The 13526-nt window shown below is 39.7% G+C and overlaps 1 protein-coding gene across 7 annotated transcripts; it reads left to right on the forward strand.

Annotated features, from left to right (window-relative positions):
• The first annotated feature begins 1752 nt into the window (after positions 1-1752).
• RAB9B (RAB9B, member RAS oncogene family) lies at positions 1753-12888 on the forward strand. 7 transcript variants are annotated; one of them, XR_006603028.1, is made up of 4 exons: positions 1753-2074; positions 4775-4823; positions 7203-7278; positions 11990-12888. XR_006603028.1 is itself a non-coding variant. In XM_013049063.2 (4 exons), exon 4 carries the CDS (start codon positions 8475-8477, stop codon positions 9078-9080), a length of 606 nt encoding a protein of 201 aa, XP_012904517.1. In that variant the 5' UTR covers positions 1839-2074; positions 4775-4823; positions 7203-7274; positions 8433-8474; the 3' UTR covers positions 9081-10687. The 7 variants fall into 7 exon arrangements, 6 of the variants coding, with proteins under 6 accessions (XP_012904517.1, XP_004778741.1, XP_004778738.1 ...); XM_013049063.2 differs by lacking the exon at positions 11990-12888 and adding an exon at positions 8433-10687 and having other exon boundaries at positions 1839-2074; positions 7203-7274; XM_004778681.3 differs by lacking the exon at positions 11990-12888 and adding an exon at positions 8433-10687 and having other exon boundaries at positions 1842-2074.
• Positions 12889-13526: the final 638 nt, after the last annotated feature.

The raw sequence follows: 13526 nt of genomic DNA on the forward strand, positions 1-13526 counted from the left end.
TACTTGTGATCTCTCTCTCTCTGTGTCAAATAAATAAATAAATAAAATCTTTTAAAAAAACAAAAACAAAAACAAAAAAACACCAATGCACTGGAATGCAGAAAGACAGCATCGAGACAACAACGTATTTATTTTTTCTCATTCCTTTTAAATTTCTGTATTGGAGTATTTTAATGTATATGTATTATAATGTATCTATAATGTAATGTATAAAATATATATACAAAGTAGTACATGTATATAACCTATAAATACATATACATATATTGGGACCCATGCTCAAATGTTTTCTTTTATTATAGATAAGAATGTGTGAGTAAAAAATTGATTTAGAGGATTAAGAACATTTCTTTATCAGAAGTGTGTTTTAGGGAGTTTGTGGGGGCGGCAGGACTGGTGTAGGTAGAAGCACAAGGGATTCAATTAGATCCACTCATTTTATTTTAAAATAACAATAATTGATTACATAACATTCATTCACATAAAAAAATTTCTGATCATGTCCTATGTAATAAACATTGACCTAGGCTCTGAGGATATGATAGAAAATCTGAACAGTCACAATCCTTGACTTTATGGTAAAACATAGTTCAAAACATGGAGAAAGGCAGTTGTCAATCAAATAATAATACATTTAAATATCTCATCATAGGGGCGCCTGGGTGGCACAGTGGGTTAAAGTCTCTGCCTTCAGCTCTGGTCATGATCTCAGGGTTCTGGGATTGAGCCTCCCTTCCTGCTCTCTGCTCAGCAGGGAGCCTGCTTACACTCCTCTCTCTGCCTGTCTTTCTGCCTACTTGTGATCTCTCTCTGTCAAATAAATAAATAAAATATTTTTAAAATATCTCATCATAAATTTATACATATTAGGAAGGAAAAGTATAGCAGGCTGGCTAAAGGGGGCCACCAGAAAAGAAATCAGGGCACTTTCTCTATTCTGGGGCTATTGAGATAGGTTACCTTGAGGAAGTGACAGTTAACCTGAGGCCTGTGAGACTGACTGAGTGATTGACTTGTGAAGAGATAGAGTGGCCCAAGTGGAGGGAGAGCATATGTGAGAGCCCTGAGGGGACACATAGTGAGTGAGGGCCAGTGCCACACAGGCACAGGTTCTCATACATCAGAGAAGCTTCGGAGATGGACCTGCCTGACAGAGAGTTGGAGTGCAAGCTAAATGACCCCAGGAGCTCCATCCTCTTTTGCATTCAGGGGAAAAAAAAATAACAAACTAGTTGAAGGTACCAGAGGGCCACAGGAGACAAGAAGGGACTGGCTGGATGACTAAGCACAATTGGAACACTGTGCTCTACCCCAGCAGCATGTCCAGAAACGTCAGGTAATACTTTCTGTGTGGCCATCTAGAAAGGTAACTGTTAAGATTAAAGGGCAGCGTGTCTTTCAGGCCTGAGCTATCCATGTGAACCTTTCTGTTTGGATTGCCAAGAGAATTTTATGAGCGGTGCCCAGCTAGAGGGCCTAGTAATGCGCTGAAATCATGGATTTCCCTGAGTTATTTGAAACCAGAGTATGTGGTATCCTCTGCAAAAGCAGAGGGTCTGGAGGAAAGGTAAATGAAGCAGGCTGAAGGGTAATTGCGGGAAATGGGGCGTGGCCCCAAACAGCAGAGGAGCTAAATGGAAGAGCAATATTTGTCGGTCCACTGTCATTGTGCCTACTATTCAGAGAAGAGAGGAGAGAACAAGGGAGGCCAGGGTTGGACCCTGAGCATGAAAGAAGAGCGAGAGGGCCAGGGAGCGCTTTCGACACGCAAGGACCGGAGGCCCCGGAGCCGGGTCTCCAGTTCCAAGAATGGGGCACAAGGAGGCGGCGCGGGCCCCGCCCCCTCCTCTGGCGGGCGCGGGCGCGAGACGCTGCGCGGCGGCGGTGGCGGGCGCGAGCGGCAGCTGTCAGGCCACCGAGGTCCGAGCTGCTCTTGCTGCCTCACCGAGGACGAGGAGGCAGCAGGAGCGGTGACCGTGTCACTGAGGAGCCGGACTGCCGGCACGCAGAGCTGACCTGCCTGGTACCCGCGGCCCCCTCCCATCTCTCTCCCATTGTATTGGGTAAGGTGCAGGTGCGTGGGCAGGGAGAGGGGCTAGCGCCCAGTGGACGCGGGAGGCCGGGAGGTGGGGGCCCTGTGGGAAGAAGGAGAAAGGGAGGTCTAGGTAACACCCCCCCCCCGGCATTTGCACCTTGGGAAAGAGGCCTAGGCACTGCAGGGGTCGGAGTTGGGGATGGTGGCGGGGAAGGTGACGATGGGGGGGGGGGGGGGGGGGGGCGTTGCTGAGTAATTCCGAGCGGCTGCCAAAGCCCCGCAGATAGATGCAGGGCTCCATGGGGAACGGGTGTGGCTCAGTGCGCATGCGCCACAGCCGCTTGTTCTGAGAGATGCGAATGAGGTGGGATGACCCGGGTCCGAGGTAGTTGGAACTGTGCGTAACATCTCACTTTCTAGATCCCCAACAGTGACCCATCCTGGAGATGACAGCATTCCCAATCTCCTAAGGAAGATTCTTTCCCCTGTGCTCTACTCCATGTCACCCAAACCTCGCTAGCTGTTTTCTGGCAGTCTATTTGGGAAGAAGTGGCCCTGGGACAGGGTCAAATTGCTATCTAGTGTGCCTTTGGGCTTATAGCCCTAGAGTTGCTGTTGTGAGGAGTGAAAAATTAGAGGTGAAATTCCACATTGAACCCCTCTGGTTGCATATAGAATATAAATATGGTAATAAATGTGGGAATAGCGTTTCAGTGGCGTGACAGCTGTGGCATTTGGACTCAGAGCAGGAATGTAGCTGATAGCTTGTTTGCTCTACACAATGAATTCAGTGTGTCAGAGGGCTTTCCCCTCTACAGAACCCTCCCCCATCCCACGAACAAGCATCAGGTTGTACTGGAAACAACCTACACCATTTAAGGTAGAGGGTCTCAAAGTTACAATCATTTCTTATTTGTATTGATTTTTACGTAAATTAAAGAAAGCCCTGCCCAGTTCTCCAGTACAGTATTTTCCAAATACCGTGCCAGGAATCACAGTGAGTTGGGTAGCCCAACCAGTGTGTCACCAAGACAGGCTTTCCCTGTAGCTTCAACCATGGCTCCTTCCACCAGGGCCAGATTACAACCAGGGCCACTCTCATCCACCATCTAGCTCTCCCCTGCTGCTCTTCCCCTACCCCCAGTCCTGCAGAACCACATCCCTCTCAACACTTACTCCCAAACAAACTGTCCTATGGATTTGAGCATCATTCCACCCATGGCAACTGAACTGATGCCAGTTTGCTTTTCTATTTCTCTTCTCTCCATCATCACACTAAAATGTTGTTTTCAAAGTTTCAACCTCTTTCTTGTCATTGTACTGCTTCCTTCCACATTCCCCCACACACACACACACTCCTAAGCATCCCCAAAGAAATACAACAATTTTAATAAGCTGTGTGGGTGCAGGCACAACAGATTGAAAAGGTTTCAAATGTGTTGAAGAACAAAGAAGACTAGGGAATATCGGTTATGTGAATTTCTAATTTACCTTATTGTCTGAGACTTAGACTCTAACTGGAGAAAAAAGTGAATATACTAGTCTTGGAGAATTCTTGTTAATTGTGGGAAGTGGGATAAGAAAGGGGAATTGCATCTCTAGGATATTTGAGTTGTTTAAAGGCAGATCTTTCTCTGAATAGCACTAAAATTAGAGTAAACATTTTAGTGAAAATCCTAAGCTGATATGGGACGTAAACAGGATGCATAAAGGATTTGACTTTCCGTTAAATATACTTAGGGTTATCAAAGAATTCCATTGCCTCCTTAATGCTATTTTCTTTTAAGGTTTGACTTTAATCTGGCATATTTTGGGGAAGAAGAAAATTTTCAATTTGCTTTCATACTGTGCTAGTCCTTTTTGAGTATGTACTAAAGGATATCACACTTATTTTCAAGTAATGATAATGATGATGGGAATGGCAGTATCCAGTGAAAACATAATGTGGAGATAATTATACTGCTCATATATTTGGTGGGGATAGAGAAATTTATGTATTCATCTTAAAAATGTAGGGGAGAGGGAGGGAAACTAGTGCATTGCCACTGACTTTCAACAGGTGAGATTCCTGTTAAGTCCCACCTAGAAAGTAAGCCAGATAAGTCCATAACTTCTGCTCTTTAGTCACAAGTAAATAATAGTATTTGGACATCTTACAGAACTGCAGATCTCTTGTACCTTGGCATTTATTCAGAGGCATTAGTTTTGAGCACCCACCTAAACAGTTAATTAGTAAGCAAATATTATTGATTATCCATGTGAGGGATACACTTGCTGCATGCTGGAAGGGCTTCAAAGATGTATACAAACAGGTTTTACCATCCAGGAATTTAAAATTTGGTTGTGTAGGAAAGACATACTTAGGGGGAAAAAAAGGTTTTTAAACAAAACAAGACAGTATAATGATACCATTTCAACTGTAAATCATGAGATCTGAAACTTATATGTTAATTCATAAATTCCTTGAGGATAAGACCTTGCCTTAAAAATGTATGCATTTCCAACAGTGTCTACACCCAATGGCTGCTCAAGTGATGAAGTTTTGCAAAGGAGGTAGGGAGAAACCTGAGGCAGGGAGAGAAGAGCCAGGAAGTTTTCACAGTAGATTAGATAGATGAAAGAATAGATGTGGGCCAAAGCAAGAATGGTAGCAGAGGACTAGGAAAGAATAGGAAAGAAGAGGATTTAGTGACTGAAGGCAAGGAGACTTGTCTAAAGTGTATTCAATTTTACTTTCAGGAAACAAATGGGAGTTGGAGACAGTGAAGGAGAGCAGAGGGTTACCTTGGTAAGGACAGAGCGCACAATAGGCACTCAAATGTTTTCTCAGTAATCAGTAGCAGGATTGGACAAGAAGATCCTTTCGTCCCTCCAATGCTGAGATTCTGTGGTGTATGAAGATACTCAAAATTGTTGGGGAACAAATCCCTCTCAGATATTGAAGAAAGGGAAAAGGAAGAATTGTGATCTTGCTACTGGCAGGCCTTTTCTGAGAAGGGTTAATACTGAGTCACAAGGGCCCCAACAGTGAATGAAAAGAGGTGGAAGAGCAAGAGGAACAAAAATCTCAAATCAAAAATTTCAACACATGCTTACAAATCTTCACAAACTTCATAAGTTATTCATTTTCCCCTAAATCCTGTGATTTAAGTAAGGCAGGTATTATCAGCTCTGTATTTATATAGGAAGATATTGAAAAAAAAAGCAAGATTAAATAACCTGCTCAAGTTCACAAAATAAATGAATGGCATAGTAGTGATGAAGACTTTTGTTTCCTGATTGCTGCCAACCCAGTGCACTTGACATGGAGCCACACTGCTTTTCCTTCCTTTTCCCTGGTATAGAGCCTATATACCCAGAAGTTGTATGTGCAAATGACCAAATAGGGAATGCACAAACAACTGCAGCATTATCTCAGATGGTTATTAATACTTCATCATTATTCCTGAGTTGAGTATTTGGTTTCCACATTCACTCAGTCTTTGATGCATCATCTGAGTTTATCCACAGCCGGGAAAGTAGGGTTAGTGAATTGTTTAATGAGGTGAACAACCGTTTGCCAGGAACATAAGGAAGATCATTCGGCACAGGCCCTTAATACTACCAGTATTGTTACCCAAGTTTGTACTCCCTCTGTTCCTTTTTTAAGTGAGCAGTCTGCAAAATTATCCTATAGACCAGTAAAGAATAAAGAAGTGTGCTGATGTTTGTTTCATCTCCATTTAAAGAAATGTTTGGGGCGCCTGGGTGGCTCAGTGGGTTAAGCCGCTGCCTTCTGCTCAGATCATGATCTCAGGGTCCTGGGATCTAGTCCCACATCAGGCTCTCTGCTCAGCAGGGAGCCTGCTTCCCTCTCTCTCTCTCTCTCTCTCTCTGCCTGCCTCTCCATCTACTTGTGATTTCTCTCTGTCAAATAAATAAATAAAATCTTTTAAAAAAAAAAAGAAAGAAATGTTTGTTACTTGAGCTAGTTCCAAAGACAACAATTTGAGAGCAGGAAAAAGGACAAAAATCAGTAATGGTAGAAAACTCAAAAATTTTTTGGAGTAGATATAGACCAAGAAAGAGGATAAACCCTATCAATTTAGAAGACATTATTTAAATTCATAATTACTGATTTAGGTCTCTAATGAATTCCTTATTATATGCTTTATCTATATTTGAAAAAAAATCACAAGATTATTAGGCAATAGAGATTTCTATGGTCTTCTTTATTCCTCAGTAAGAAAGAATACTCAACAAATCTAAGAACTGTTTTTCTTTTTAGAGCAGCACTTTTGATGCTGCTTAAATAACATTCTTACCATAATTAACTATAATGTTAAGTGAAGTTTTGTTTTAATTTAATAAAGCCAGCTAAATACTAAAACCTGTGTTCGAGACAGATGATCAAAATTAATGAGTAAAATAATTAGCCAAGAGAATACATTGTAAACAGGGAATCTCCAAACATAATTATCTTGTCTCTGATCTTGTGGAATCAATTTCAGAGACAACCTCAAGGCAGATTGGTGAATGCATTAACAATTTGCTTGGAGATAGGAACATTGGTAGACATAAAGGGAAGGAGTTTCATCTCTGACTTAGGATTTCAACACGTCTTGGACTCCTCTGTGCTTTCCCTTTCCTGAATATTACCTATTGTCAATATCATCTACTTTCTTTTTTTTCCTAAGATTTTATTTATTTATTTGACAGAGATCACAAGTAGGCAGAGAGACAGGCAGAGAGGGGCGGGCGGGGGGTGGGGGAGGCAGGCTCCCTGCTGAGCAGAGAGCCCGATGCAGGGCTTGATCCCAGGATCCTGGGATCATAACCTGAGCCAAAGGCAGAGGCTTTGACCCACTGAGCCACCCAGATGCCCCTCGTCTACTTTCTTTGACTATATTTACTTTGAATGAAGAGTTCAATGGAGGGACAATATTAAACTTTAAAAGTCATATGAAGTACACTCATTAGGACAAGTTAAAGTTTTTGTAATAATATTATTTTGTCCATGTTAAGCATTTTTAGCCTTTTGAACTCTTGAGTATATTTGTGAAAAGCATCCTCTACAGGTAAGTTGAGGTGGGTCTGTTTCTTTCCTGACTTGAGTAGATTTATATATAGCCTTAACTTTGTTTTATTATAGATATTTAATAATAATGTTTCCCAATCCATTTTCTAGAACCCTAAAAAGAAAGAATAAAACAACAACAAGGAAAAGAAAGGACTAAAACTGTGGCAACGACCCAACTGGGTAGGTAGGTATATATATATTTTTTTCATTTGATCTCTTAAAAAGGAATATTTAGAAAAATATATAATTATTACACATGCACCACCATAATACTAAGGATTAATGAGGCTTTTTTAAATTACATTTTGAATGTGTGTGCTTCCAGAAGCTCTTTTGCATGTGCTCTTTTGATTAGCAATTGGTTTTCATCTCTTTGGGTCTCTTGCATAAATAATACCCAATTAGCATCATCATTGTTTTGTTCCCACAATGGACCTAGTGTGAAAGTACTTAACAAAATCCAGTACCAGTTAGTTGTTCAGCAAACATTTTATCTTTTTATTTTAAGATGCATTTTAGATATTCCATGTACAGACATGTTGTGAAGGTAACAAGAAGGGTACTGCATAGTTATTAGCACTTTAAAGTTTACAGTCTATTTTCATTAGTGCCATTATGGAATTAGAACTAAAATCTAAAAATTAATAAGCTATTTAAGATTTGTTTTCCTTACTGATAGCTGTTATAATGATACCAGTCAACAATCATCAATTTACATGTCATTGTTCTGTGAACAAGAAATTCTGGGAGATCCTTTATTTGTGCCGGTATCCATATCAATGCAAATATAATGAAGCAAACTCCTGAAAAAACTTGACCTTTATCTCTCTTCCAAGTTCTGGTGTCCAGTTTAATTGTAGCCCCAAACTCTACTGACAGAATTAAAATTTCAACTTATACAGCTTTCTCTCTCAATAATTCTTGGGTCCATCATGAATAGAATTCAAACTCCAAATCAATTTTGTACTATTTGCCTCTTGTTTGGAACTGTCAAACTGGAAACCAATAATATGGTTCCACATCTGAGGGGTATTCCTGTTTTAGGCTTTCTCCTTTAGAATAGGGTGAGAACTGAACCAAATTATAGCACCATCTGCTAGTCCATTTACCCATGGCATTCAGCCATTTTCCTGGCACAGGCGAAAGACCTCAGAAAAACAAGACCTCTTTTCCCTTGTACACAAAAGGATTCTATTCCTTCTGCTGTACTATCTAGTTAGTGAACATGAATCAAGAGAGATTAAATTAGTAAGCAATCAAATTCAGAGAATTTTCTATGAAGCTGATTTCGGTTTCAGGTTTAACTGTTTTCCCTCCTACTTTTTCTTTTATTTTCAGGTTCTCTTGGTTATAAACTCCTCCCCATCTGGTGCTGCAACAATGAGTGGGAAATCCTTGCTCTTAAAGGTTATTCTCTTGGGTGATGGTGGAGTTGGGAAAAGCTCACTTATGAACCGTTATGTAACCAATAAATTTGACTCCCAGGCTTTTCACACCATAGGGGTAGAGTTCTTAAATCGAGATCTGGAGGTAGATGGACGTTTTGTAACTCTCCAGATCTGGGACACTGCAGGGCAGGAGCGTTTCAAGAGCCTTAGGACACCCTTCTACAGGGGAGCAGACTGCTGCCTCTTGACCTTCAGCGTGGATGACCGACAGAGCTTTGAGAACCTTGGTAACTGGCAGAAAGAATTCATCTACTATGCAGATGTGAAAGACCCTGAGCACTTCCCCTTTGTAGTTCTAGGTAACAAGGTAGACAAAGAGGATAGGCAAGTGACTACTGAGGAGGCACAAGCCTGGTGCATGGAGAATGGGGATTACCCTTATCTAGAAACAAGTGCCAAAGATGATACTAATGTGACAGTGGCCTTTGAAGAAGCTGTCAGGCAGGTGTTGGCTGTAGAGGAACAGCTGGAACATTGCATGTTGGGTCACACTATTGACTTGAACAGTGGCTCCAAAGCAGGATCCTCATGCTGTTAAAAGCAGGCAGCCTTTTAAAAGTGTGCCACAAATTTTTCAGTCAATAGTGTCAGAAAAACTGTGCCCTTATGAGAGGGCACACACACAAAAGGGTAAGAGAGAAGGTTGTGACTGTGTATCAGAGACTTTCAAATTGAGGTTGTAAGAGCAAGTAAAAAAAAAAAAAAAAAAAAAAAAAAAAAAAAAAAAAAGCTTTACCAAGCCAAGTGTATTTTGCGTGATTTCTGCTGTTTCCTTCTTGTGTGTATCAGGACATTTCAGAAAGCTTCAGTCCTGAGAGATTTAAATATTTTCAAATCCAGTTTAAACTTAGAACCCAGCAGCATGAAGGAGTTAAAGAGCCACAGATATCCCTTAAAGTGTTCCATTAGTCAACTAACAAATGTCACCATGGACTCTTGGCAAGCAGTTTCTGACATTTCTGCTAAAGGAAGAAAAAATAAGACTCTGAGCTGTATTACAATAAAAAAATAATGCAAACAAGGATGTCCTAAGCTTCAATTATAAAAGGGTTGTGATAATTAGGCATATAAGAGTATAATGACATACACTGCCTCGTTTGAATCCTTATATGGTTTGCTCCCATTTGAGCTTTTCAAAAAAATTATCTCAATAAGAGGTACACTGATGACACTGGAAATTGCTTATATTCTTTGTGTTTGAAGTAACAGGGTATTAGTGAATGGATTATGCTTAAATATGCCAACCACCCTTGCAAATAAATGGTTGGTCTGCTTTTACTTCATAAGTCTACTTTTGCTGTATAGGGATGTTGCTTCTCTGACAACCTCTTATCAATTTAGCAATGCTGCTTAGTATATGGCTTTGGATACAGTGCTCTCTGCTCATAATTTTGATGGTCCTTTGTGCCACTGTGCTCTGCTCTCAGAGAAATCTTCAGAAAAGATTGGGGGATAATGGGCTTTTCTCACAAGGCTCCTTAACTAAAATATTTATTATAGGGACTAATTATAGGAACTAATATCTTTATATTGCACTGTATGTTCAACTGGCCAAACTAGGACACTGAAAGTAGCAAGAGAGCAGACTTTAACCCAATGATAGACTGAATTTCTCATAGAGTTGTCCAACAGTGGAATGGACTGCCTTAATAATGAACTCCCTTCCAATGAAAATATTCAAGAAGATACTAGATGAGCATCTGTTAAAATACCATAAAAGGAATTTCCGTCCTGGCTAGATATTTGGTTTAAGGTCCCTTCCAGCTCTAAGTTCTATGAATCTGCAAGTTACAAAATATGTTTCAGTGCCAGGATATCACTGGATGTTTCTTAAGACAACAGCTAAGACTTTGGAGAGGGACTTTTAAAATTCTCAAACTATTCTGGGATCAGCATTTAACAGCAATTCCACAGCTCTTTATTTTGCACCATAGCAGGATAAATTCTTGAGCTTTGAGTAGTCATTATGTACCCTGGTATAAATATCCTAAAAATACCATATTAAAATACAAAAATGGTTTATCAAATTTTTATTACCATGACTGCTAGCTATATAATGTATAACAAATATGCAGTCTGGTTCTTGTTGGTTGATCTGTTTGTCCTGCAAAGCTTTAAATCCGTACTTTTAAAATATCTATGTTAGTAGGTAGTAAAGGACAGTTAGAATTGACTCCCCCCCCCAAAAAAGAGACAGAGGCCGGGGAAGAAGCAGGAGCTTTCATAGGAATATAGCCTAGAACTCTCCATTGTAGCCACATATGGAATCAGCCTTACATGTGGGACCTTATGTGCTTTAAGAGCTCTGGGACTTTTTGGCTACATAGACAAGCGGAAAACAGTATCTCATCCCAGTCATCCTCAATATTTCCCATTTAAATATAGTCCTGACCCCATTGTCAAAGTAATTTCAATGCCAGAAGTCAAAGCCAGAACTGGGACCCCACAGCTCTTAAGTATTGGTCCCTATCCTGCCTATGCCTATAGCCAGCCACACTGGTTTCCAAGTTCTATGATTGTTTTGCTACAACCATGTTAGGGTAAAAATCTGGACATCAGAACTGTTAAAAGTTAATTGTTTTTAAGTGCATGAGACCTGGGGCCTTCTCTTTCTACTTGCATTCTGCTTATAATAGTTCTATCTGTATATCTCAGGCTTACATGAAGACCTCCATTCACTCACAAAAGTACTTGTCACTATTAGAATGGCATGTGGTCATTTAAGTAAAAAAAAAAAAAAATACGTGGATATTCTATTCATAGACCTCCTGTCTAACCGAGGCAAGTGTTAATTTTAATGACAGGTCATCTGAAGCCCCTTTCCTCTTAGCCATACCAGTTTTCTCTGCCAAATCACTACACAACATTCTAATGAAAACAGTTAACATTAAATGACAAGAACAGTGGCATTTTTGGTGAGTAACACTCAGTGGGATGCTGACATAAGTTTGGGTAAGATTGTAAAACACCAAAGGCTGAAATCTGTGAGTACCAGGAACTGTGCTTATAGGCTTAGAAATTATATACACTAGAATGTGCAGTGCAATATTTTCGAAAGTTTTTTTTTTTAAGAACACTGGATTTTTTGAATAAGATATTTCTAACTGGAGATATACTGTTTTTTTGACAGTCCATTAAAACATCATAAAGAATATTTATTTAGTTTGTTGTCATGTATTGAGCTAAATTTAAGGGGCCTCAGATTCCATATGTCTTCAGTGGATTGATGAATTTCAGGTTAATTTGTGCCTGCCTCAGCCATCTCTACTTTACCTTGAGGTATTCCACAATCCTCTTGTTGCAGGTGCTGCTAAAAACTCAAAATTGTGTATCAGATATTTTGTTTCAGCTGTAAAAAAAATCATCTGTGTTAAAGTGAATAAAAAGTGCATTTTGAATAACCAGTATACAATGTTTGTGCTTCTTCTCTCCCTTTCTCTTTTTGAGCAACTGGTGGGCATGACAGACAGTACTTACCAATCAAATCGCTCTTCGAGACTACACTGCATGTGGCCTCTGGATCATGTTTTCACCGTGGTACCCCAAGCAGCTGCAACCCAGTGATCAGAGAGATAGGTTCCACTGATGGGGAAGCAAGCTCAAAAGATTAAGGTGGGGAGGTGCCTTTTATTTTATGTCACTTTTTAATGCATGAAGAACACTGAGACTGGAAATTGGATCTTGACTTTCCAATTTACTTCTTCATTGTAATTTAAAACAAATGTTAAACCATCACAAAATATAACAGAGTATACATATTCCTTTTATCTTCTTGGATGATATACTGTCCAGATCTTAGGAAAACATGAGAATATGGGTGAAACAAATCAGGAAACAAAGGATAATTTTGTTAAATAACTGTTTTCTTGCTTCTCACATAATGGACTTTAAAGATACTTGCATTACCATCAAATGGCTTGAATAGCCATAATGGTGACTTTTAAATTATGGGCATATGTCTCTCTGCAGCACATAATTTCATTACATTGGTTCCATCTGTCACAGACTTAGACTTCTCCCATTCCTCTACTTTTGCCTGTCGGGACTCTAGGCAATTGAAATCACAGGAGAGAAAAGCAGATATTTTTTTTTGTTTTGCCACATATATTTTTCCCATCTCTGAGGATAAATATTTAATAAATTATCAGACCATGCTTCAAATATAGCACCTGGAATCCTTTTGATCAGGCTATAATGATATAGCTTTTAGACTATAAAAGATCAGAGATTTATAAGCCTCTTAAAAAGGATTTGCTTATCCCAAACTGATATTTTCAAACAGAAAACTAGCTTTCTGTCTTTGTTGTTTTTCTGCTTGATTCATAATCCACTGGGAAATCTCCTTCTCTGGATATCTTAAATAATATTGCTTTTCATTTTTTTGGAAATAGTTTGGCTATGATCCTTCCAGAAAGTGGAAGGTGTGGAATAGATGAGTTTCTTTTCAATTTTATAATTGAATTTAAAAACACACTGGAAAATCAAGGCAGTGATTTGAGTAAGGTCAGGATAGGAGCTGGGATGGGCATCTCTACTTTCATTTAATTACCTGCAGTAATTCTAATTGCAATAATTTTTTTTTTTTTTGCCTCAGTAATCCCGAAAGGCATTTCACTTTTTTTCTCTCCCTGTTACAGAGATATAGAATTCATTACAGTGGAATGCTTTTCTTATACTTCATTTAAGGTCAGATAAACTATGATATATATTTTGATAAAATGTTAATTGATTTTTTCAAAACTGGTCTTTTTGGGGCTCCTGGGTGGCTCCGTCAGTTAAGTGTCTGCCTTTGGCTCAGGTCATGATCTTGGGGTCCTGGAGTCAAGCCCCCCCCACCCCAGTTGGGTTCCATGCTCAACAGGGAGTCTGCTCTCCCTCTACCTCTGCTCCTCGCCCCCACTCACATGTGCTTTCTCTCTCTCTCTCTGTCAAATAAATAAATAAAACCTTACCAAAAAGGCCTTGCTTTTCCTCCTGCTTTTAT

Source organism: Mustela putorius, unplaced genomic scaffold, assembly GCF_011764305.1.
Source record: "Mustela putorius furo isolate JIRA1106 unplaced genomic scaffold, ASM1176430v1.1 tig00003901_pilon_pilon_pilon, whole genome shotgun sequence".
In the NCBI taxonomy this organism is placed as follows: domain Eukaryota; kingdom Metazoa; phylum Chordata; class Mammalia; order Carnivora; family Mustelidae; genus Mustela; species Mustela putorius.